Here is a 22,220-nt window from a genome sequence, read left to right on the forward strand (position 1 = left end):
AGCTGTGGGTAAAACAGCCCACACCCCTGCTGCCAGGGATCTCACCCAGGGCAAAGAATCTGGTCAGGTCAGTCGGAGGGAATGGACAGCCAGGAGGGGCATTCAGGGTGGCACCCCAGGCCTGGTCCCCAGCAAAGCCACAGCTGACCTGGAGGCTCAGTCTGCTGGGTGGCAATTCCCCAGAGGCTCACATGCCCGTCACCCCACCCTGTGCCCTGCCTGGGTCTACACCACACCTAAAGGTGGCTCCTACAGAGCACCACCTCTTTGTCCAGGACAATGAACCAACAGTGGTGACCACTCCTGGGCAGTGACCCTCTGCTTCCGTTTTACTTTGTCTAGACCAGGGGTCAGCAAACTTGTCCAGACGGGGCCTCAGCTCCACTGTTGTATCAGAACAGCCACAGGCAGGAAGTAAGGAAGGGCCGTGGCCGCGCCCCACCTGGATTCACAAGGACAGGCGGCGGGCCGTCGCGGAGACGCCTGGTCCAGGCCACACGGCATCCTTCAACCCTGCCCGTTCCCATCGAGAGACTCCCAGGGGGGCCAGCTGGCCCTCTCCACGTGCCAGCCCGACAAACTGTATCTTGTGGCCTTGACGGTCCCGGGCTAAGGGTCACGCTTCAGAGCCAACCTAGGTGGGCAATGCCCAGGCCGGGCATGCCCGTGGTGGGCCCTTGCCTGTCCACAGTTTGCAGGGGCTGCCCAGGTTGCCCCTGGCCTGGCCGTGGCTCATCGCCGCTGAGGTCGCTCGCTGAGACCAGGGCAGCTTCTGGACTTAGAGACGGAGTCTGGAGAGGGTCTGTCCCAGGGCAGGGCTGTGAAGGGAGAGCAGGTGTGTCACCTGCCTTTTCGTAATTTGCGAAGCCGCCCATGACGGCCGGGTCCACGATGCCGTTGAGGAGCATGGAGAGGGGGTTGATGGGGAGGCTGGGGTCCTCCAGGTGCTGCTGCACCATGCTGTTCAGCTTGTCGTTGGTCAGCTGCATGGTCTCGATGGCATTCTCCAGGGGGCTGATCTCCACCTGCAGGGAGGGGAAGACGCACGAGGTCCCCAGCTGAGGCTCCGGCTCACGGGGCTCCGCCAGAGGAGAAGCATTTCCCAGCAGGGACAGGCTTCCTACTCCCCGTGTACCTTTCTTCCCAATGGATTTTTGGGGGCATGATCCCTGATTATCCAAAGGAGGGCAGCTGGGAATTTCAGTATCATTGTGTCCACAGATGTGGTCCTCACGTGCTCAGAGAACCACCCATATGTCCCCCTCGGTCTCCTGCCCCTCTGCCCCACTTGACGCAAGAAACAATAGTTTCCTATTTTATCAAACCAACACCGTTGGCTACTGTGCCCACGGATGCGCCGTGGTGGGCTGCTCCAGGAGGCAGACGGGAGGGGAGGGGATGGGCTTTGGGTTACATCATTCTGGGATTACCAGTGGCAGAACCACATCCTCACAAAAGGCCAGGCTCCCCACCTCCCCCTCCAGCTAAGCTCCTTCCCCGGGCATCCTGGCCAGCCCTCAGAATCCCCGATTACAAGGGCTTATGGGAAGAGGCTCATTAAGAGGCTTAGCGCCTGCTGATGTGAAAGGCCACCTCTTCTGCCCCCTCTCACACAATGGTGCTCGAGAGGCCTGCATTCTGCCACTTATCTCCCGAGCCGTCCCCACGCCAGGTCCCCACGCCAGGGCCTGCCGGGGCCCACAGCAGGAGCCTCCAGGACAGAAAGTGAAAGGGCCCGAGGTGGGGGCAGGCCCAGGGCCCTGGGGCTTCAGAGCAGGAGGAGGGCATGCTCTGGGGGCGGCCTGGGGCTCAGATCCGTAAAGATAAAGGCCTAGAGTGGAAACAGGGCTGGGGAGAGAAGTTCCCCTGTGGTCCAGGTGAGACCCTGCCAGGGCACAACAGGCCTGGACACACTAATAAAACGTACATCTTTCAGTGGGATCTGCCATGCTGGCAATCACCGCACTGAGCACCTGCTGCGCCCTCGGGCCCGCTACGGAAACTGTCCCACAGCCCACCTGAGGCAAAGCAGGGTGTAGCTAATGAGACACGGTCTCCATTTCTTTAAAAAGTGCTGGGAGGGTATCTCAAGCTATCTTTTCTTGAAACAAGCAAGTGGTATTAATTAAGTTGTTTGTCACATAAATGGATGAAACCATCAGAAAGCGGCTCAGAAAAACTATGCAAAGGGACCTGGTCCCCCACTTTCTGTTTAGTTAACTTGGAGGAGCAGTCGCAGCAGCAGGGATGACGGGCCCTTGGTATCTAGTGAGAAGGGCTGTAATCTCAGTCCCGGTTTCCGCAGAAGCTGGACTGGCTGTGATCACACAGCATCTCACTAGATACTCGGGGCCAAGGAGACCTGAGGCTCCGGGGAACACATGGGGTGAGGTCGGGCTCAGTCCGGTCTGATCTGGGGTCCGCAGTGTGCACTGGGCCATAGTGACCACACGGTACCCGGGGGTGAAGAGGGTGTGTCAGAGGCATGAGGGAGGATCAGGGACAGTTCCTTTCGGGGTGCCCTTACCATGAAAACAGATTTGACCTCAAACCACCGTAAAATTCCAGGTAACTTATAGGCGGTTGTGTAGATGGTTCTCTCGATCCACATGTTCTGCAAAGAGAACAGAGCCCTTGTTAGGACATGTCAGCAGGTAGGTGGCTTCTGCCCTAATGGGATTCGTGACCCTCTGCCAGGCCAACCCCCCAGAACAGGGTTCCCCCGGGAGAGGTGACACTCAGCCCTTCCATGTTCCCGGGGGGGCAAGTCTGCGCTCAGGAGCACCTTGCCAACCATGTTCTGCTTGATGTTGACCATACGGGCACATCAGTGTCCCCTGCCTTCCTGGCCAACGGCGCCCACCTCCCTGCTATTTGGCAAAGAAAATATAACCTGAGAGTCGGGGAGAATTAGATGCATGAAAATGAGGGAGGTGCCCTCTGAGCAAACAGGTTTCTGGAAAGGCTGCCGGGAGTGAGGCCTTAGCCTTGCTTAGCCGTTAAGAGGAACCCAAAGGCGCATGTGTTGGGGAAACCTGAGCTCTATTAAAGTGACCGCTCACATCATAACAAAATCTGTGTTTCAAGCTTTAATTTTCTACATAACTAGTATATGTTTCATTATAAAATAAAGATACGGAAATAGAAGGGGGAAAATCACTCAGACACGGTCCTTAAACATTTTAAGATCTACTGTTCAAGATTTCTTACTAAGCATTAAAAAGTGCGTATCGTTTCAATAAAAATACCACTTTATAATCCGTATTTTTTTGTAACATGGTGCATTATATATTGCAGGAGATTGTTTCAAGCCAATAAAATATACGTCAACACATCTCTTAGGTGGCACGGGCTGTCTCGGGGTAAACCTTCACCCCACCTCCTGCGCTGTAACCTTCCCGTGACGACGCTCACTGCTCAGGGGCTGAGTCTGTAAAGTGACCCTGAGACAAACACAGGGCACAACGGAACATCCACGATTCCAGGAAACCGGACTGATCTCAACACTGATTCCCAAGCCTCTTAGATTGCAGAGGAGGAGGGAGGAAGGACCTGGCTAAAGCCTCTGGGCCACAGGCCACAGGCCAAGGCCTCCCGTCTCAGGGCCGATGCTCCTTGCCACCGTGAGGCAGCTCCCGCAGACCCAGCCACACCAAAGTCCTTTTCCCAAGGCCCACGCACCCTGGGAGGGGCCTCTGGGTTGCACGGCCGCTTAGGGCCAGCTCTGGCTAACTCAGACCAGTCCCCCTCCTCCCCCTCGGTGGCCCTAGGATCCCAGGCCTCCCCCCCTTGCTGTGAGGAGGCGTGGATGATGGCTGAGCTGCCCCCCGGAGCCCTGGGCCTGGCAGGAGAGAGCTCTCGGTGCCCGCCTGTGAGCCCGGCTCCCCGCAGCCTGAGCCTGGCTTCCCATCACTGCAAGAGCCCTGAGCTCATCTGGGAGCCTGAGGCTTTGTCGGGCGCCTGAAGGATACATCCCGCGGCTCAGGCAGCCTCGGCTGTGCGCGGGGGCCGGGCGGGGCCACGCGGGGATTTCAGGGCTGTTTAGAAAAATCATAGCCTTGGAGGCTTACGCAGCTCCAAACACAGGGATCGGGGTTATTCTCGGCTCTGCCCCAGTGGGTGGTGCGTGACCTCCCAGCGTCTCTCTCTACAGCACAGAAATACAGAGCTCCAGATGGGGAGGCATGAGGGGAATTCAAGAACTGTCTATTAATCTGCAGATGGGAGAGACTCTATAAATAATGGCATTAATGCCAGAATGACCGGGCAGGCAGGGACTGCTCAAAAACCACCGCCCTCCAGGCCGCTGTCCAGGTGGGGCTGAGCCTATGTCACTACCACAGACAACGCCACAGTCACCAAACAGGTCCAAGAAACAGGGTCTTGAAATAGGGTCTTAGTTGGAACTAAGCGGTGCTGGAATTGGGGACGACTTCAGAATTCACTGGCCCCAAGCTCCCCGTTAACGCACAAGGTGCCTGGGTTGGGCAGGATGGGCCCTGAGAGCTGGGCCCGCAGACGCGCAGGCCTCGCCCTGAGATGGGAACATGAGAGGACACTCAAGGCTTCCAAGGGAGGTGGTGGAGTCAAGTCTGCTGGAAGTGCTCCCAGCTTCAGGTGGGTCAGCAGAGAGGTGCTGATTCACCTTTGACCTCCTGCACCCCCAGGCGCCTCCAGCCTGCAGGTAAGGGGCAACCTTTCCCAAGCAACACTGGTGTCCTCAGGGGCCCCACAGCCAATCCTCCTTGAAATCTGTGCCTACCTAGGACTTTCAGAGGAGGTTTTCGGGGCAGGAGGAGAAATGTTAACATTAAAAAACAAACCCCTGCTTTATTTCAGGCCTTTGCAGAATGGAATCCATTCAACCAGTTGCATGTCTATTTTTAAAAGGCACAAGGATCTGTGTTAATATTTTAATGACTCGAACACAGCGGCTTCCAGCAGGGGACAGACACCTCTCGGTGTGTGGCAGCATTTTTGATTAGTTGTCACAATGGGGGAAGTGCTACTGGCATTGAGTGGGGGGAGGTCAGGGGCACTGCCTGACATCCTGCGATGCCCACCCCCCCACGGAGAATTTCCTGGCCCGTTACTCAGTCGTGAAGGTGGAAACCCTGCTTGGTGCCTCCGTGAATTCAGGCCCAGCCGCCCTCCTGACGGCTCGTCACCTGCAGAAAGCCACGTGAAGCGCCCGGCACCTCTGTGCGCCGTTTCTAACAGGGGCACCGGCACTGGCACCTGCGCCAGGACCTGGGGCCAGATGGAAACCAACTCCGACGCGCCCAGGAGGAAGCACGCGTGTGCTGTGAACTCGGAAAGGCCTCTGCAGCGCCGTCACCTGTTACAGCGTCGTGAGGACTGGCGATGTGGTGAGAGCCATCGTTCTGCTAAATTTGAAGGGGCGCTATGTCAGGGTGTCTGCACGTGACGTGCAAAGCCACTGAACGCTGCGCTGCGGTGGCCTCCGAGGCCACGGGGTTCCACGGGCAGTTTTGTTGGGGTGGAATGAGCTTTAGGGGAGGTTGGATTTTTTTGTTTTTGTTTCTTACCGCAAATTCATTGTCTGGGTTTTTCTCTCCCTTGCGGATCGGCCTAGAATATTCAAATCGCTGCACCTCGTTTACCCTGTAAAAACTGGAGAGACAGAGAACTTATTAGGCATTTAACCCCAAAAGCAGTTCATTTCCTCTTAGAGGCCAGGTCTTGCCTCCCTATAGGTCATCTAGTCCTTAAAACATCCCTAACCTTGACCCGAGGCGATCGCTGTGCCTTCCTCTCCCTGTCAGCTTCGCGCAGAGACGCTGGCAGGTGGAAAAATTAGCCTGAGTTGAGCCTCCCCGGTCCCCGCAAAGCCTCAGGGAAGAACAGATGCTGAGTGACAGAGAAACGGGCAAACACGGCGAAGGTGATGCCAAGGAGAGAGGAAAAGGCTGCTCCCTCCACGCATGTGTTTGTCCCTTAAAACGTTTAATTAACAGGTTACTCGTTTAATGTAATCATCCAACAATTAATTTATTAAAATAATTTAAGTCAATAATTTATTACTTTATTATTTTTAATGAGGCCTTAGATGCTTCAGTTTCTGATCTACAAAAGGCAGATCTGCGACCACCAAGATGGGACCAGCCTGCCCTCCGGCCTGGGCGGGGTGGGTGTCACGCGTGTGCCCGAGGCAGGCTGGGGAGACGGACTGACCCCTGCGCTGAAATGCAGGCGGCTTCCCGATGTCAAAGGGAACTATCTGAGCAAAAACTACGCTTCACTATTCGCTTCATGTCTCTGAGAGAAACACTGCAAAACTGAAAATGGGAGCCCCATGGGCACAACCCTTCCTCGGTGGGCAGAGTCCCAGCTTATTTCCCGTTACTGCTGATACGAGGTTAAAGAATGACAGTGAATTTTGTGGAAGGGCTCAACCCACCCCACTTCAGGCTACAAGATAAGCAGATCCTGAGCACTGTTAGGCCATCAAATAGGTTAATTTCTGTCACCAGAGCATGGGTCAAATAGGGAAGTCTTAAGGTCAAAGAAACATCTGCAGCAGGTGTTTCTACGGCATCGCTGAGCCAGGGACAATTCAAAGGAGAGGCACAAAATCTCGCTCAAATTCAGACGGTTGCCCCTTGAGTTTTAAAATCCGTCTTCTAGTCCCATGTTACGTGATCGCTGTGTGTAGGGTGGAGGGGTTCTCACCCTTGTCTGGATCTCCAAGGGGGGCAAGCCTGGGAGCCCCCCTTCCTGCCTCGCAGGACGCAAATGCTCTGCCACACCCCAGGCACCTGACTCGGACGCTGCGGGCGGCGGGGCCTGTGCGCCGTTGAAACTCCGGGAGTCTCTCCTGGGGGGTCGTAGCAGACAGGTGCCCCCTCCCGATTTTCCCTGGTCTCCCGGCCCCCATAAAGGAATCCTCCCCGCTCCCTCCCAGCCATGAATGCTGACTTCTCCCTACAATTCCTTTACAGGGGACCCTCGAACCGCACGGGTTTGAACTGCACAGGTCCGCTGACCGGGGGTTCTTTTCAGTAATTACCTGTGACTGTTTCCGTCCCACGGTTGGGGTTCCGGATGCAGAGGGCTGACTGTACGCATTGCTCTGTGCTGTTTCATATAGGGGACTTGAGCAGGGGGGTCCTGGAACCAATGCCCTCAATGCCGAGGGACCAATATGTTTTGGGGGAGTCAAAAATTACACACAGGCCCTGGCCCGTGTGGCTCAGGTGGCCGGGCATTGTCCCGTGCACCAAAGGTTGTGGGCCTGGTTCCCAGTCAGGGCACAAACCCAGGCTGTGCGTTAAATCCCTGACCAGGGTGCGTGCAGGAGGCAGCCGATTGATGTTTCTCTCTCTCCCTCTCCCTTCCTCTCTCTCTAAAATCAATAAAAACATATTCAAAAAAATTCCTTCCAGGGAGAATCTAGGACTTGGACATTTAAAAAGTTACACAGATTGTTGACTGCGTGAGGGGCTGGTGGCCTCACCCCCACATGGTTCACGGGTGACGCGGACGTCCTTCCCTGCACCCCACTTCCTTCTTGGTGCTGAAAACACTGCGTCCCTTCTCTTCTAAGGGCACAGAGCGAGCGTGTGGGGAGCTGAGCCAAGGCTAAGCCCGGCGTCTCCACGAGGAAACGGCCAAGAAGGTCTGACAGCCCCCCCCCCCCCCCGCGGGGCAGGACGAGCGGGTGGGTTACCTCACGATCTGCTCGGACACAGGCCTGTGGAACCTCGGGGGCAAATCCAGTTTGGGCTTCACCGTGAAGCACTGAATATCTGAGGGTGACGAGGTCAAGGATCACAGGCAGGCAGGGGGGACCCCCGTGAGCGCGGCCCCGAGGCCGCCCGCCCCTCCACCCAGGCCCGGCGACCGGGCGGCCGTCCGTCCTGAAGGATACACTGGCCGGCGGAGTTGGTAATCTCGGCGCCGGGCGGGGAGGTCGTCTTCATCTTCTCCGCGTTGGGGAACTGAGTCAGCAGCCGGGCCTCGAAATCTTCCCGGCGCTCGTACTCCTTCCCGCGGTAAATGAAGACCTTCCCCTGCAAACGAGGGCACCCGGTGAATCCCAGACGGGGGGGCCGGGCAAGTCCCACAGAGGGCCACCTCCGCTCCGAGGAAAAGTCCCTGGCGTGGGGAGCGACGCGTAACTGCGCCCGTCTTACAATCAAGAACCCAGGACACGCGCCACGTCAGCGAAAACCGTGCCATCGGCACGGACACACGCGACTGAACTCGGGTCACCGCCAAGTTACAAAACCACGGAAAACCACGTGAGAGCCCAGCCCCGCTCCAGGCCGCCTGGGATGGAAACCCAGGCGCCAGGCAAGGGGGTGCTGGGGTCACACGCACCAGACGCGGCTGGGGGCAAAAAGGCAGGTGTGCAGTTGTGTGCACACAGCAGTTTATTAGTTATTAGTTACTGTATTATTTTCCATCTGAACAACTGTACACCTACTTTCGCCCACCCTGTATATATATAAAATATATATATATTTTTTCTTGGTAGGACCTAATTCACCTTCATCCCGCCAAGGGGAATCTAAGAGACGTCGGATCAGAGCGAGGCCTCAGAGCCGAGCCCGACGCTCCGCGCAGACGCCCAGTCTCGGCTGCAGCAGAACCGGAGGGAACGGGCCCGAGCGGAGCAGAGTGTGGCTCCCGGCCTCCCCGGCGGAGAGCAGGGCGCCCTCGCCGCACACTCGGAGCTGCTGTGTGGGCCGCATCCGTCAACCGATGCCAGGGCGGGACAGACAGAGCTCCCCTTCCAAAGGCTGGGCCCTCCACCTCAAGGACACTGTTGTCCCCGCCATGCGCTCCCAGTTGGAGAGCCCCTCTGGGCTCGTTACGGACGGCGGGTGGGCGACCCCGGGGTGGGTGTCAGGCAGGTCTGCGGTCGTCCTCGCACAGGTTGCCTTGCTGAGGCCATTCCTGCCTGGGCGGGACCCGGCCCCTCTGTGAAAATCTCTGCAGGGAGAGCTCTGACTCCGAGATGCACCAGGTCTCTCTGCCTCCCGGATGCAACAAGTGTGTGCTGCGTGTCAGAGGCAGAAAGAGGCGGCGGGCAGACTGTGTGAGGCCGCCGCTGGGTCCTGCGGCCTCCTGCCTCCCCCGCCCACCCTGCCCCATCTCGGGGCTTCTGAACCCAGAAGAAACCTGCACCAAGAGAGACGCAGTGAGCAGAAGCCACAGGGCCCGGGAAACGGGCGGGTGGGACCTGGTTAGTGGTCATATCTGCCGTTCCGGTCCCGAGGCCTGGGCAAGAGGCTGCAGACTGGCTGGTCACAAGTCAGGGCAGCCCTGCCATCTGCCTGGACCCGGGGCAGATGCCAGAGAGGAGGAGGGGAGGGACAGGCGACGGACAGCCGCAGCCCACTGCGTATTTTACATGTATCTCCCAGAGACTCAGCTCAAAGTCACATTAAAATGTGTCTAATTAATGAATTTTCAAAAGATAAAGAGAGATCTTCTGGTATTCAATTTATCTCCTTCCCTAGTCTCAATTTATTCTGAGTTCCTGTAAATTATTAAAGATGGAACAGTTTAAGGATTGAATATTTCATTCACTTTGTGCTTAGGTATGTCTTAAAGTACCCATTCTAGAAGAAAAATGTGCTCTTTCTAAAAAAAAAAAAAATAATAATAATATCAAGCCGAAACCAAAGTAATATGTAGTCTTAATCAGAAATATAAATACGCGGCGTGGCTAAATAAAGCCAAACATTTCAGAAATTCAGGGAGATTTAATGTGTAACAGGCACTACAGAACGAGCAGGAATTTATTATGCTTTGCATCAGAAGGAAGACTTTATAATAAAAATGTATATAACGTGGGGCGGGGGTGGGTGCAGGGTAGACGGGGTCAATGGGGAAAAAAGGGGACATCTATAGTATTTTCAATACAGATAAATTTTTAAAAATGTATATAATGGCTTTAATAGAAAAATAGTAGCGAGTTACAGGCAAAAATACTGATAACGTTTTCTAGAAATGTTAATTATTTTGGAATCTGAAGTGGTCCCTTCACATGTGAAAACAAGGGGAAATGTACATACAGTCAAAGATATTCATTCCCTGCAAGGGACATAAGTATTAACAGGTTTACAAAAAATGGGATCGATTCTTAAAGAAAAGAAAAAACAAAGCAAAGGGGACAGCTAGTGGGTCCTCAGGGGCAGCTGTCCCAGCCCTGCATTCAGGAGCCAAATATGTCCCCACTTTTTGTCACTGCTAATGTCATTGTCAGACTGACCCCTGACGGGTGATCTGTGGAGCGGAATAACTACAGGGTGCCCCCAAAAATGTATACACATACTGAATAATTATACAGGCAGTGTTTACTAAAATACATTTCATTTTCAAAATTGAGCTATCAGCTGTTAAAGTGTGTATACATTTTTGGGGGACACCCTGTATATTGCTACCGCCCCACAAAATTATTGCAATTTGCACTTTGCAATTTGTCCTTTTGGTGGGGGGATGACCCGGGGTGGTCCCTGGAGCACTTGCCATGTGTCCCCTCCCAGCGCATCCCTGGCATCAGTTGGCTCGGGAACAATGCCCACCAAGCTGGCACGTCAGGACACCAGGATAGAGCCATGGTTAGTGGCCTCAAATCCCAGCACTGTCCACAGAGGGCCACAGACACGGTAACACCCAGAACCACATGGGCGAGCCACGATTCAGGTCCGTCTCTCTCCCTCTTACTCAGACGGGCACAAGGGCACACATGCAGACTCACACACATCAATTAAACCCCTGGGCAACACTAGGTGACTTCTACCCCAAGCTCACTACACCCTTCGATTTCTTTATTTAAAATAAAGTTAATTTCAAAATCTCCCCCAATTTAGGGTTCATAACCGAACATATTTTAGTACTTTATTCTTTCTTTGGAAGAGAAGGCTTTCTCCAGAATCTGGGTTTCTGCCCAACCCCTATCTCAGATGCACACTGCCTCAGCTATACGATGAAGGCAATGGCATCAAGGACAGAGTGACCCTCAGTGACAGGGCAGGGCCAGGTGCCCAGTCAACCGGCCAGGACCCTGATGGGGTGGATCAACCAACAGGTCACTTCTGGAGCAGGCCAGCCCTGCCAGGGTCACCTGCTGACATTCCTATAAACAATGACAGGTCCTCCCCAACTACATCCTTCCTACAGATGCCAGCATGAAGGGGTGTCAGATAGTATCGGGGACTCCTGTGGAACCAGAAATGGTGGTGGGGCTAAGGGACACACCCTGGGACGAGGAACATCTCCTCGCTGGATCTAACTGTCCTGCACAGCTGTGGGCTGGGCACACAGCTTCTGCTTCCCTAAAACTACAGAAATCATGTTGTCTCCCAGGATAAGAGAATACCACGTGCCATTAAAAAAAATGCCATGAGAAATGACAGGAAATCATGACTCACTGGCCAACGGCATCTGAGGATGAGTTTTCAAGGAACTTGAAACAATTCTACTGGGAGGCCAGGCAGCCTTTATTCACACAACTCCTCCTCTGGCCTCATGGGCACGGGGAACGGGCGTTCGGCTCATGATCACAGTATCTCTTCAATCATGTGTCCAATGGCACATGCCCGTCTCAGGGATACAGTGTGATGTAGAGTTTCTAGCACCAGAAATCCATTTCCAGAGTCTCATATAGTTAAAAATACACAAGTCCACAGCAGTGTTGTTCCTAATTCTTGAAACAACCCAAATGTCCATCAGAGGACAAGTGGATAAACAAAATGTGGTCTGTCTGTACAATGGAATATTATGTAGCCATGAAAAGGAATGAAATTCTGTCACCTCCTACAATGTGGATGAGCCTTGATGACATAGGTCTAAGAGAAATGAGCCTGATACAAAGGACACATACTATGATTCTACTTACATAGGTCCCTAGGGTAGGCAAAGTCAGAGACAGAAAGCGGGATGGTGGGCGCCAGGAGTGGGGGGACCAGAGGAGGGGAATTATTATTTACTGGGGACAGTTTCTAGTTTGCGAAGATGAAAAAGATCTGGAGATGGGTGGTGGTGGCGGTTGTGTAACAATGTGAATGTGCTTAATGCCACTGAGCTGTGCACTTAAAAACGGCTAAAATGGTAAATTTTATGTTATGTATATTTTACCACAGGTCAAAAAACTACACAGAAATCTCTGAAGAACAGTTCAGTTTAGGAAAAATCAGATGGAAAGTTCATATGCAATCAAATAAAATATTATCATTCCCCCTCTGGCACCCGGGGCTCAGCATGGAGAGTCAGACTCCGACCCACGGATGCCAAACCCAAACCCAAACCCGTCCTCCAAATAGAAAGGGGGCTCTAGGACCAAAACATCAAAACTCACCCGAAGGAATGTGGGAAATCCTTGCCCGTAGTAGCCAACGGCAAAGTAGTCAGGCTTGGGTCTTATCACTTTGACGATGTTTTCGTAAAACTGAGCTTGTTTTTTCTGAAAGGAAGTAAGGAAATGTGTTTCAGGTTTAACAGCATTTGGGGTTCTGTTCCGGATGCTTCCGGTGGGCGCGTCGGGCTTTGGCAGTTCCCGGAGGGTGGCGGGGCACGAGGCCGCACCGACGGTGCTTCTCCCTCACCCTGCAGCACCCGCAGGGAGACCCAGCCCAAAAGGCCACGCTCAGCGACCAGCTGCGACTCACAGGGGCCCAGGGAAGGTCTGTCTTCTGATCAAGCGGCTGGTCTTTAGGATTTTAAAGAACGGTGTTGATCAGATACTGAGACACATTGAAGGAGAATGTAAAAGGACAGATTTCCGCTCTCAAATAGTGATAAACACCACAACGCCATTAAGCGGGTGACGTGGGAGGGGCAGGGAGCGGGGAGCAGGGAGGAATGGGCAGCTTCCGTGGCAGGAGCAGCTCTGGGCTGCTCTGCACCCGCCCTGGCACACGGGCCCCAGGGGCTCGGCGTCAGGGCCCCCGCGCGGGGCCGGTGCCGCTCGCATGCCAGTCCCCCCGGGAAGCCTGAAGCCAGCACCGAAGCTTCGCAGGCCATGGGCAGGGGCTGCTCGCGGGCCAGGGTCAGCCGGCGGGTCACCGAGACTGTCCTCGGGACAAAGGCAGGACGCTGGCCAAGGCCACGGGAGAGCCCCGAGCGGAAAGGGAAAGGCCAGAAAGAGTAGCGGCCGCCTGGGCTCCTCGATGCAGAAAGAAGGACCTACCAGCAGTTCGCTGAGCTGCTCATAATCGAACATTTCGTTCTCATACTGTTCGGCCAGCTCCTTGCCCAGGGCGATGGCCTCCTCCCACATCTGCGAGAGGGGAAGAGGGAGAGAGAAACCCAAACCTGAATCATGCGGCCACAGCGTAAGATGGTAGATGCGCATTTGTGATACAACAATTCGGAGGTAAGTTTGCTTCAATCGAAGCTACTATGCGAGTAATGTGGGAAAAGACAAACAGTTCCTAGAGGCTCACGTCTTTGGCTCAGGATCGGCATCCGCTGAGCAACCTGCCCACCTCCTGGCTCGTGAGTCACGTGGCCTCTGCCCACAGCCCTTCTGACGTTCACGGCCACCAAAGCCCATCTGCACAGCCAGCCGAGGAGCCGGGAAAGGGACTGCAGGGCGATGAGAGGCTGCGACGAACATGATTTGGCCACTTTCCCAAATCGTCCCATTTCATAACCGCCCTGTTTCAATGGTCGGAAAGACCGGGATCTATTTCAGCACTAAACTAAGGCTTGTAGGAAGTTCCCAGTGTGAGGCTGTAAAGCCGGCTATCACGTTAAAGGGGGGAACTTTCTATGGTAGTATATTTATTAAAATGCTGATAAACTTTGGACACCTGTGGGATAATTTCTTGAAACATATAGTGGGCCTGGATTTCCCTTATTTTCTTTGGGAAAAAGAAAAGAAAGTGGCTTACTCGAGGAGAACATGGAAAATACAGAGGAACCGTCTCTTCCAGGAAGCCCTCCTGGGAGTGTCCACTCTCCCTCACTGTTTTCCTATAAGCCCCACACCTGGCATACCTTTGGCACCGAGCCCTCACCCGCCGGCTAGTCTCTGCCTTTCCTTCGTAGAATGACCCCACCAAGGGCCTTACTTATTATCAAATCACCCCATAGGCTTAAAATACTATTCACACAGCTACGGCTTAAAGAAACCATCTCTCTTTTTGGTAAGAAAAAAGCTATTCAGAAATAAGGGTTGCATTTTAATACTTTGAAAGACAAAGTAAAAATACATCCAGAAAACGATTTCAGGGAAGAGAGGAGGCGGAGACGTCCGTCCTACTGAGGCCGCACTGGCTCCTCCCCAGAACCACCTCCCCACCCCCAGGCCTCCTTCCCGCTTAAGTTTTCAAAGCCGCCTGGCAGTCTCTGAAAATCTTACTCTGCTCATCTGATCTTTCTCTGGTCCTCTACTCGCATTTCCAGGAAGGGGAGTTTTCTCCCTCCTGCTTCTTCTAGGCTCAGGTATTTCCATTTCAAGGGAAACATTACCTTCGCCCTTAGTTCTGCCTCCAGGACTCGGCCCTGCTGCTCTGCAGGCTACCTCAGCGCCCTTAGCTGCCTGGAACGTTAGGTCATCGCTTAACGTGCTCTTGCCCGAAATGACAGATGCATTAGATGCATATCAAAGCAATTGTTTTTATTTTTTAATTTTAATTTGTTTATTTTTATTTTTTTATTTTTTGCAATTGTTTGTAAAACATAGATAAGTCTGGAATAACTATCTTATCCAATGCATCCCGAGGTCACTCGGCTGTGCCTTCTGTTGGGTTTACTATACACACATGTACCCCGCTACCCAGCCAGTTTTAGAGGATTCTGCCTCAAGGAGATTTTCGTCTGCTTTTAACAGGACAGGGCTCTAAGGAGTGTGGAGAACTCGTATTTCCACTGTGAATGCTTCGGAAAACAAGAACACAGATTCAATCAGATCTAGATTTAGATGATCTCGGTGAGGAAATCGCTTTAGCTTGTGCGACTGAATGGCCTGCCTGGGCTCCGTTGTTGGAAGTGCCCCGGGCATCCGAGGTTCACCGCAGCCGAAATGGAAAAGCCCCATCTCAACGCACAGCTTTATTTTCTGATGTGAAATCCTTAATCCGTTTGCTGGCATTCTCGAAATTGTCAGTTTGCTTGCAACACAGAACAGGCCCACCCCCGGATGATCTTAGCTACGCTCTCCTGAGATGACAATCTTTTCTTCCTGCACCTGCCGGTTTCAGGAAGCTCCATTTCCGCAAGTTTCACGAATTGAAAACTTTTTTTCCCCTCCCCCTGGTGACAACTTCCAAGATGGAAGTGGCTGCCCAGAGCATATCAGCTATTGATTTCCTACGGGGAATGAACGAGACCGGTGATGGCCGGTCGGACAGGATGACAGCAGCGATCAATGTCATGGGAGAAGGCGGGAGTGCTGGACAAAGGAAAGGCGCCAGCTGCGCAACTGGCCCTAACTGACCCTCAGGCGGGCGGCGGCTCTGGGGACACCCGCGGGCAGCTCGGATTTAACCCGCTCACTGGCTGCAAGTGACCCACCAGGGAAGGTGCTGCCTGGGCCGCTGGAGCTTCAGCCCTTCTCCTAAAATTCACCTGCGTTTCTAGACGGCTGCCGGGAAGAGGGTCACATGCCAGAGCCCTCTGATCTCCAGTGTCGCACACAGGTCCCTGACATGACAGAAATCCATCGATGTGGAAGAATCCGGGGCACCGGCTGAGGTCCCCCCCTGCACCAGTGGGGACAAAGGTGGCCCAGAACTAGCACTAGGTCCTGTCCACTCAGCACCCGTGCGGGGGTGCCGTGCGGGAGAGCCTCTTCCCGTCCCCCTGGGAGGGGGCTGACGGGGCCCCGGGGCTGCAGCCCCGCTGCGAAGGGCCTGCGCCCTCCCCAGCAGACAGACTTCCCCGCTGCTCCAGCTGAGTGAGCGACTGCAGGAGGGAGCCCTTGCCTTTCTGGGGCTGGTTCTACTCTGCTATCCCTGCTCTTCCCATCGCCGGGCAAAATCAGTCCCATTCATCAAGCACCAGTTTAGTGCCATCTTCTCTGCAGGCGAAGCCCACGCCGCACCTGGCAGATGGTGCCCCAGCGTCCCCCAGCGCGACAGGCTGCAGGGGTGTCTGGCTGTTCATCTGATCACCGGTACCCCCCCGAGCTAGCCTTGCAGGCCCTGAGCCGGCCTGTGCCCTCTCCACCTTGGGTGGTACCTGGCACACAGTAGGCTTATTAGTAATAAAACTCCTTACAGATCCAGCCAGACCAGGAGGCTCGGCTGGTCGGAGCGCCGTCCGCGCACCAAAGGGCGGCAGGTTCTATTCCGGGTCAGGGCGCGTACCTAGGCTGTGGGTTTGATCCCGTCGGGGTGTATACGGGAGGCAACTGGTAGATGTTTCTCACACTGACGTTTCTCTCTCTAAAATCGATAAAAACATATCCTCGGGTGGGGCTTAAACAACAGCCGCAACAGAAAACCCTCCTTAGAGATGCTGCGGAGCAGAGCGTGGGGGCGCAGTGATGTTGCTGACTCTGAAAATTGATTTCCCATGCCTCAGTAGTAAACAAATGATGCCTCAGTAGTAAACAAATGATGCCTCAGTAGCAAACGATGCCTTTTCACAGGGGCAGATCAAACGGACACCCAGGCCAAGTTCTGCTTAATTTAATATATTCTGGAGAATATCAGGGTTTTCAAAAATTTTGGAAATACTGAGCATAAACCAGAGGTGTCACTGTGCCTGTACCAGCAACTCCTCTTAAGAACAGTGGTTTTAAAGTACAGAACTCACAAGATGAGAAAATTCCACCTCCAATACTTAGAAAAGAAACCCAATCATTTCAACAAAACCAGAACTTGCTCCCGAGCCCCTATTTTTGGTTCACGAGATGATGCAAGACGCCTCGTTTTTTTGACTTGGGCACAAGGCAAAGTGCGAACTTTGTCAGGGCGAGGTTATTTTCAGAGAGGAAAAAACAGAGCTGCAGTTGAAAATAGTCACAGCTTCCCACGTCACGTGGGCTGTCCACCAGCCTCCTTCCACGGCGGCCGCCGCCAGGCTGCTCGTGGGCTCGGAGGTGGCTTCGCGTCCGCAATCGCCGGCGCCCTCGCTCCGACTGCATGTCCTGCTGGCAGCTCTATTTTGGACTCAACCTCCATAGAGAAGCCTGGCAATTTCCAGTGAAGAGCTCGGATTAAAGGCTTTATTGAAAATTACTAGGCCTCCGCCACACACAATACGACAGACAATTCAGAGCCTCTTCAGGCAAGAACGCTCGTCCGTCTGCCGTGATTAAACCCGACGGAGGCTTTCAGGGGGACACTTGAGAGGGTGGCCACGGCACAATGGGCGAGGGCTGGACGGGACTGTCGGCCCAGGAAGGAAGAACTGCAGAGGTGGAAATGACGTTTTATGGAGAGAAAGAAAAAGACAGAGAGACCAGGGGCTGGGCTGAAAGACACTGAAAACCTTTCAAAACGGGGGAGAAGCAAAAAATGAAAGAATGATTTTGTGTGGAAGTAATACAGGCAGACATTCAAACGTAATTCAAATGCCAGAGTGTCCCATATAAAGAAACAGAAGATCTATCCATCCGCCGCTGTTGCTTTCAGAGCGCGGACTGGAGAAACTTTCATGAGAATCTGGCCCAGCCTCCCACTAGAACCTCGGGTGTCCCTGCAGCCACCACATCATGCCGTCCACGGGCCGGGCCACGGCCGCCGGCTGCTCCAGGTCTGCACAGGAAAAGCCTGCCTGGGCTCTGTCAGTCCCCATCTCCCCTGGGTAGCTGCATAAATTTGAAACAGCAAGAATCTGCTCTGGGATGTGTAAAGCTCCACACCCCGAGGACATGTGAAGGTTTCCTTAATTACGCAAGGTGACAGCCTGTTTCCATGGAGCCACCCCTGAGTCATCCTTTGGCCCCATTATTTCCCATTTTTTAATTTCGTGATTTCCTTCAACTGCTGGTCTTCAAGTTTAATTGTGGTATTGACCCTTAGCCGAATAGATGGTTTTAAAGCAGAATTGCAATTTTCCCCCCTGAAATCAAATCGAGCCAAAGTCCCGGGATCTGAATATGCCTGTGCTCAGGGGCAACTCCGCACACAGCCCGGATGGAACCGTGTCAGCAGCTACGGCAGAGACTGTCCCGGGCGCTCCCGGGAGGGCCCTCCCTGTGTGTCTGTCCCTGCTCACTCACCTGGGACACCTACGATCACTCTGAACGAAGGCTGCTATTTCTAACAGGTAAACAGGCGTCTGGGCAGGGAAAGCCGGCCCTGTTCTTGCAAGACCTTGTGTTTGTCTGATCCAGCGCCTCTGCATGCGGAACGTGGAACCAAATGTGGTCAGAGTTGGGCTCGGGGAAGCGGCCAGCAGAGGATACACACTACCAGGCCCCCACGGCAGGGGCGATGTCTGGGTTCCGGCCCAGGGGAACCACCGGGGTCGGGACACGCACTTCAGACCTCTCAGGGGCCCAGAGCTCGGTCAGGAGGCAAGACCGTACTAAAGAGACAAACAGGCCTGATGTAAGGAAGTTGCTGGAATGTCTGAGTGATGGTGGCCTTTTCGAGTCTCACTCAAGCACTGGCCAGAATGTGCGTAATTCAGTGAAAAATGAATCACAGTGACGATGACAACAGTGAGTGATGCGAGGTGGGAACCCTCAATTTTTCTGTGAACCTAAAACTGCGCTAAAAAATCAAGTTTATTTAAACAATGACTGAGTGCCCAGCCTGCGTGCAGCAGTGGGTCCCCGCAGAGGGACACAGCCTGCCTGCCCTGTCCTCAGGTAGCTCCAGCCAAAGCAGGGCCTGGTGACCAAGGGAGTCCCTGGACCAGCTGCACTCTCAGTACTGGGAGCTGCTCAGAAATGTGGGATCTCAGGTCGCACTGGGGACCTAGGGAGTCAGAATCTGCACGTTAACAAGATCCCACGGGACTCAGGGCCACTAAAGTGTAAGGCACTCTAAGTAGGGGACACAGGATCCACATAAAGAGATGAAAGGTTCCAGGGGCAAAGCGAGGATGCTGCTGGGATGGAGGGGCAGGACGCCTTCCAGGCGGACAGAGTGTGGACACGCACCCAGAAGGTGGGAAGATTCCACGTGTGGAGACAGCAGGCAAGAAGGTCAGGATCAAAGAGCACACTGAGGAAAAGGGAGACACTGTGGGCAGAGGGGCAGATAGCTGGGGTGGAGCCCGCCTCCAAATCCATGGCTCTCTCTGGCAGGACTGTGAAAATACTTGTTTTTAATCCCCACTTTCAGCACAGCGTCTATAAAAGGGCAATTGAGTTTAAAATTTTTTTTTTAAGATTTCTACTTAGGAGCACGCATCAAACCCTCCACCACACAACCTGTAACAGGTTCCCGGTTGCACAGCACCGCGTGCTCAGAAGTGTGTTCACGTGGCGCAGGAAGGTGCACGCGGGGGAAACGGGACCAGCGCCTTACCTTGCCCTTGTCGAAGTAGTGGATGATCTCTTGGTACAGCTGCTCCTTCAGCTGTCCCTGCGTCGTCGCCTGGTACCCATCCCGCTGGGTGAGGTGGGCCACGCACACGTCCTCTGACCACTGAGAAAAAGTGGTGCGTGAGCAGTGCCACCAGGGCAGGGGAGGGCCAGTGCCACCTTCCGCCCACCCTCGGGCAGAACGGACTGGGCCAAGGGCTGGGAGGTTCCTGCCTAGCAGAACTCCTCAGTGCCAGCCTCACCCAGTAGGCACTGCCTGGGGACCGTTTTAACATAAATCACGTCTGGTTTTCCTTCACCCAGCTTTCCGGGCGCTGGCCTGAGATTGGAAACAGGACCCTCGAGTGAGCAGTCTGTATGCAGGGCCACGCACTACGTTCTAGTTCTCAACTGTTCTTGTTTATCCAGTTTCCAGTTTTTCATTCTTTCTTTTTTTTAAAATAACGATATAATTAGAAGATGCTCTAGTGACCTGCCCACATTCTAAAATACTCAGCTAGAGGTGGCGTGGAATTCCCGCACCGTGAGCTGGTCCCGGGACTCCGCTAAGGTGAGGCAGGGGGTGTGCGCCCGTCTTAGCTCTTCCAGCCGCACAGACACTCCTCCTCGTGAGCCCTGCCGGCGTGAAGGGGGAACGCGGCATCTCTAACTCTGCCAGCTGACAGCCCATGACGGGTGTTTGCGTGTCTACGACGCTCAGTGACAGCCTGCTATGACACCTTGTCAAATCTGCCTTTGACAGGGCCGAACCTATCATCAAAGTATTTCCTAAATATCTCTGTTTATATCACTGCATTTAGTCAACACCCATAAAATCTTAACTTACAGGTTTTCTAAAATGGCCTGGAAAACAGTTTTATATCATCTGAGCACCTGCAAGGACGGCCTCGTAAAAGCGCGCGGTGATCCGTTACCTTCAGGAGCTTCGCGTGGAGGAGCAGGGTGTAGGCCGCTTCCGTGTAGTTGTCACACTCCTTGTGCAGGTCACACAGTTTGTACAGGTACCTGCGATGATGAAATGCAGGTGTGTTCTTAAAATGTCACCAAATGATTTGCACTGGCGACGGCAAGAGCTAAGTTCTACCTCCGGCAGTAAATCGTGCCTATTGCGTTCTTCATAGAATGTTCTCAATTCATAATGCCCTGGAAACATCTGCTGCAGAGAGCACTAAAAAACCCCAACCAGAGTCACAGGCAGTAATTTTTAAAAATAAGCCCCCTCTTTTCGGGACAAAACTGAAGATGAGATTAGGCCAAACTGCACTTCAAGGTCTCTCATTCCTTCCCATCTATTCCAGGGTTTCTCCGGACACGTGGAGTGAGATGGCACAATGCTTGGCTGCGATTTCTTATGTTACCACTGAGTCCACGTGCACACACAAAAAATCCACGAAAATACAAACCCGTACGTAAGAAAAAAGAGCTCTGAGGGTCACAGTGGATATGACCCAAAGAATGCCTCTGCCACAAAGAAATAAAGGCTGCTTTAGTGTAAAGCGACCTACATTTTTGGATAAAAGAAACTTGACCGTTTCCCCCAAAGTTTACTATTATATTCATATGGCTTTTTTTTTTCCCCAAAGGAAAAGGTAAAAAAAAAAAAAAAATCTGAAATATCCAAAGTTAGAAAAGGCCCTTGGTGTGATAAACCCACTATCACATGCTAGTGCCCGTGGACGGTGCCCTTATCCTGGTCCTCGAAGTGGGGATCCTGCTGAATGTTTGACACTGGCCCCTAAAAGTGACCAGGGAGGAGGGTTAGTCACACCCCACCACTCTCGAGAAAAAGGCAGGCGATGGACAAAAATCCAGCAGACAACACAGAACGGGAGACTAAGGTGTCAGGACAGGAAAAGACAGAATGGTTTTCACGTTTCCCATAAAGCTAAAGCGGGACCCTTCATCTGACCCTACGGCTCAGTGGGAAACACAAAATTGTGGTGGCGCCTTTTTTCATAGGGTTCTGGGTCGGTCGAGAGGTACAAAAACCCTGTGAGATAATCATTTATATCTTTGCTTCTGAGCCGGCTAAGTGTGACTCCCCATCTCCGCACGGGCCTGGACCAGCGGCACCCAGGCTCTGAATCCAATTCCACCTCTAGGCCTCACGATCTCCCCCGAGGGAAGCCCCTGCGGTTCTAAAGCGTTCCTTAGCGTGGGCGTGACGAACAGCAGCTGCAGCAGACACGTAGAGGGTGCAGACAAGCGTGCTCCCCACATACCTTATATACATTTCTTCTCTTTCAATTTCTTTGTAGAAATTCTGAAAAATCAAAGCACAACACCTGTAAGAAACCTGATCTCTAAACGGTGTGACATGCACATTAAAAATTCATGGTTCTTCGACTGTCCAACCCAGCCACATGCACCCATAAAGTCACATATAACGCAAAACCAACGTACACACTCTTTCGCTTTACTTTTTTTGGGGCAGGGGGAGCGTGGTAATTTTATTTCATTTCCTAGGCTTTAAATGCTGTGATGGCTACAATCTACTGTGTCACCTGTCTTCAGTGAAAATAAGGTCCTATCTAAAGATTTGACATCTTAACCACAATAATCTCATTAGAAGTGAAAACAATTAAAAAAACCCAAATTTGGGAATAGGAATGACCACATAATTTAAAGCATGCTGGGCTCAGCCTGGCCAAGGGCTACAAGAAGGCAACGTGGTATTTAATTTTATTTATTTAATTTAAAAAAATGTTTTCATTAATTTTTTAGAGAGAAAGGAAGAGAAAGGGAGAGAGGGAAACATGGGTGTGAGAGCGCAACATCGATCGGCTGCCTGCTGCAC

General features: G+C 53.2%; 1 protein-coding gene across 4 annotated transcripts in view; it reads right to left on the bottom strand.

Moving 5' to 3' along the window:
• DOCK1 (dedicator of cytokinesis 1) overlaps positions 1–22,220 on the bottom strand; it is a 287,380-nt gene that overhangs the window by 17,031 nt on the left and 248,129 nt on the right. For all 4 annotated transcript variants that reach the window (XM_087824025.1, XM_087824024.1, XM_087824027.1 and 1 more), the window contains exons 36-45: positions 21,646–21,686; positions 20,338–20,428; positions 19,407–19,526; positions 13,163–13,252; positions 12,332–12,436; positions 7,892–8,033; positions 7,691–7,769; positions 5,550–5,634; positions 2,528–2,614; positions 849–1,025 (exon numbers count right to left, since the gene is read on the bottom strand). In XM_087824025.1, coding sequence (XP_087680151.1) covers positions 849–1,025; positions 2,528–2,614; positions 5,550–5,634; positions 7,691–7,769; positions 7,892–8,033; positions 12,332–12,436; positions 13,163–13,252; positions 19,407–19,526; positions 20,338–20,428; positions 21,646–21,686 — 1,017 coding nt within the window. The remainder of the gene's footprint in view (positions 1–848; positions 1,026–2,527; positions 2,615–5,549; positions 5,635–7,690; positions 7,770–7,891; positions 8,034–12,331; positions 12,437–13,162; positions 13,253–19,406; positions 19,527–20,337; positions 20,429–21,645; positions 21,687–22,220) is intronic.

This window comes from Miniopterus natalensis, chromosome 14 (assembly GCF_054644295.1).
Source record: "Miniopterus natalensis isolate mMinNat1 chromosome 14, mMinNat1.hap1, whole genome shotgun sequence".
NCBI lineage: Eukaryota > Metazoa > Chordata > Mammalia > Chiroptera > Miniopteridae > Miniopterus > Miniopterus natalensis.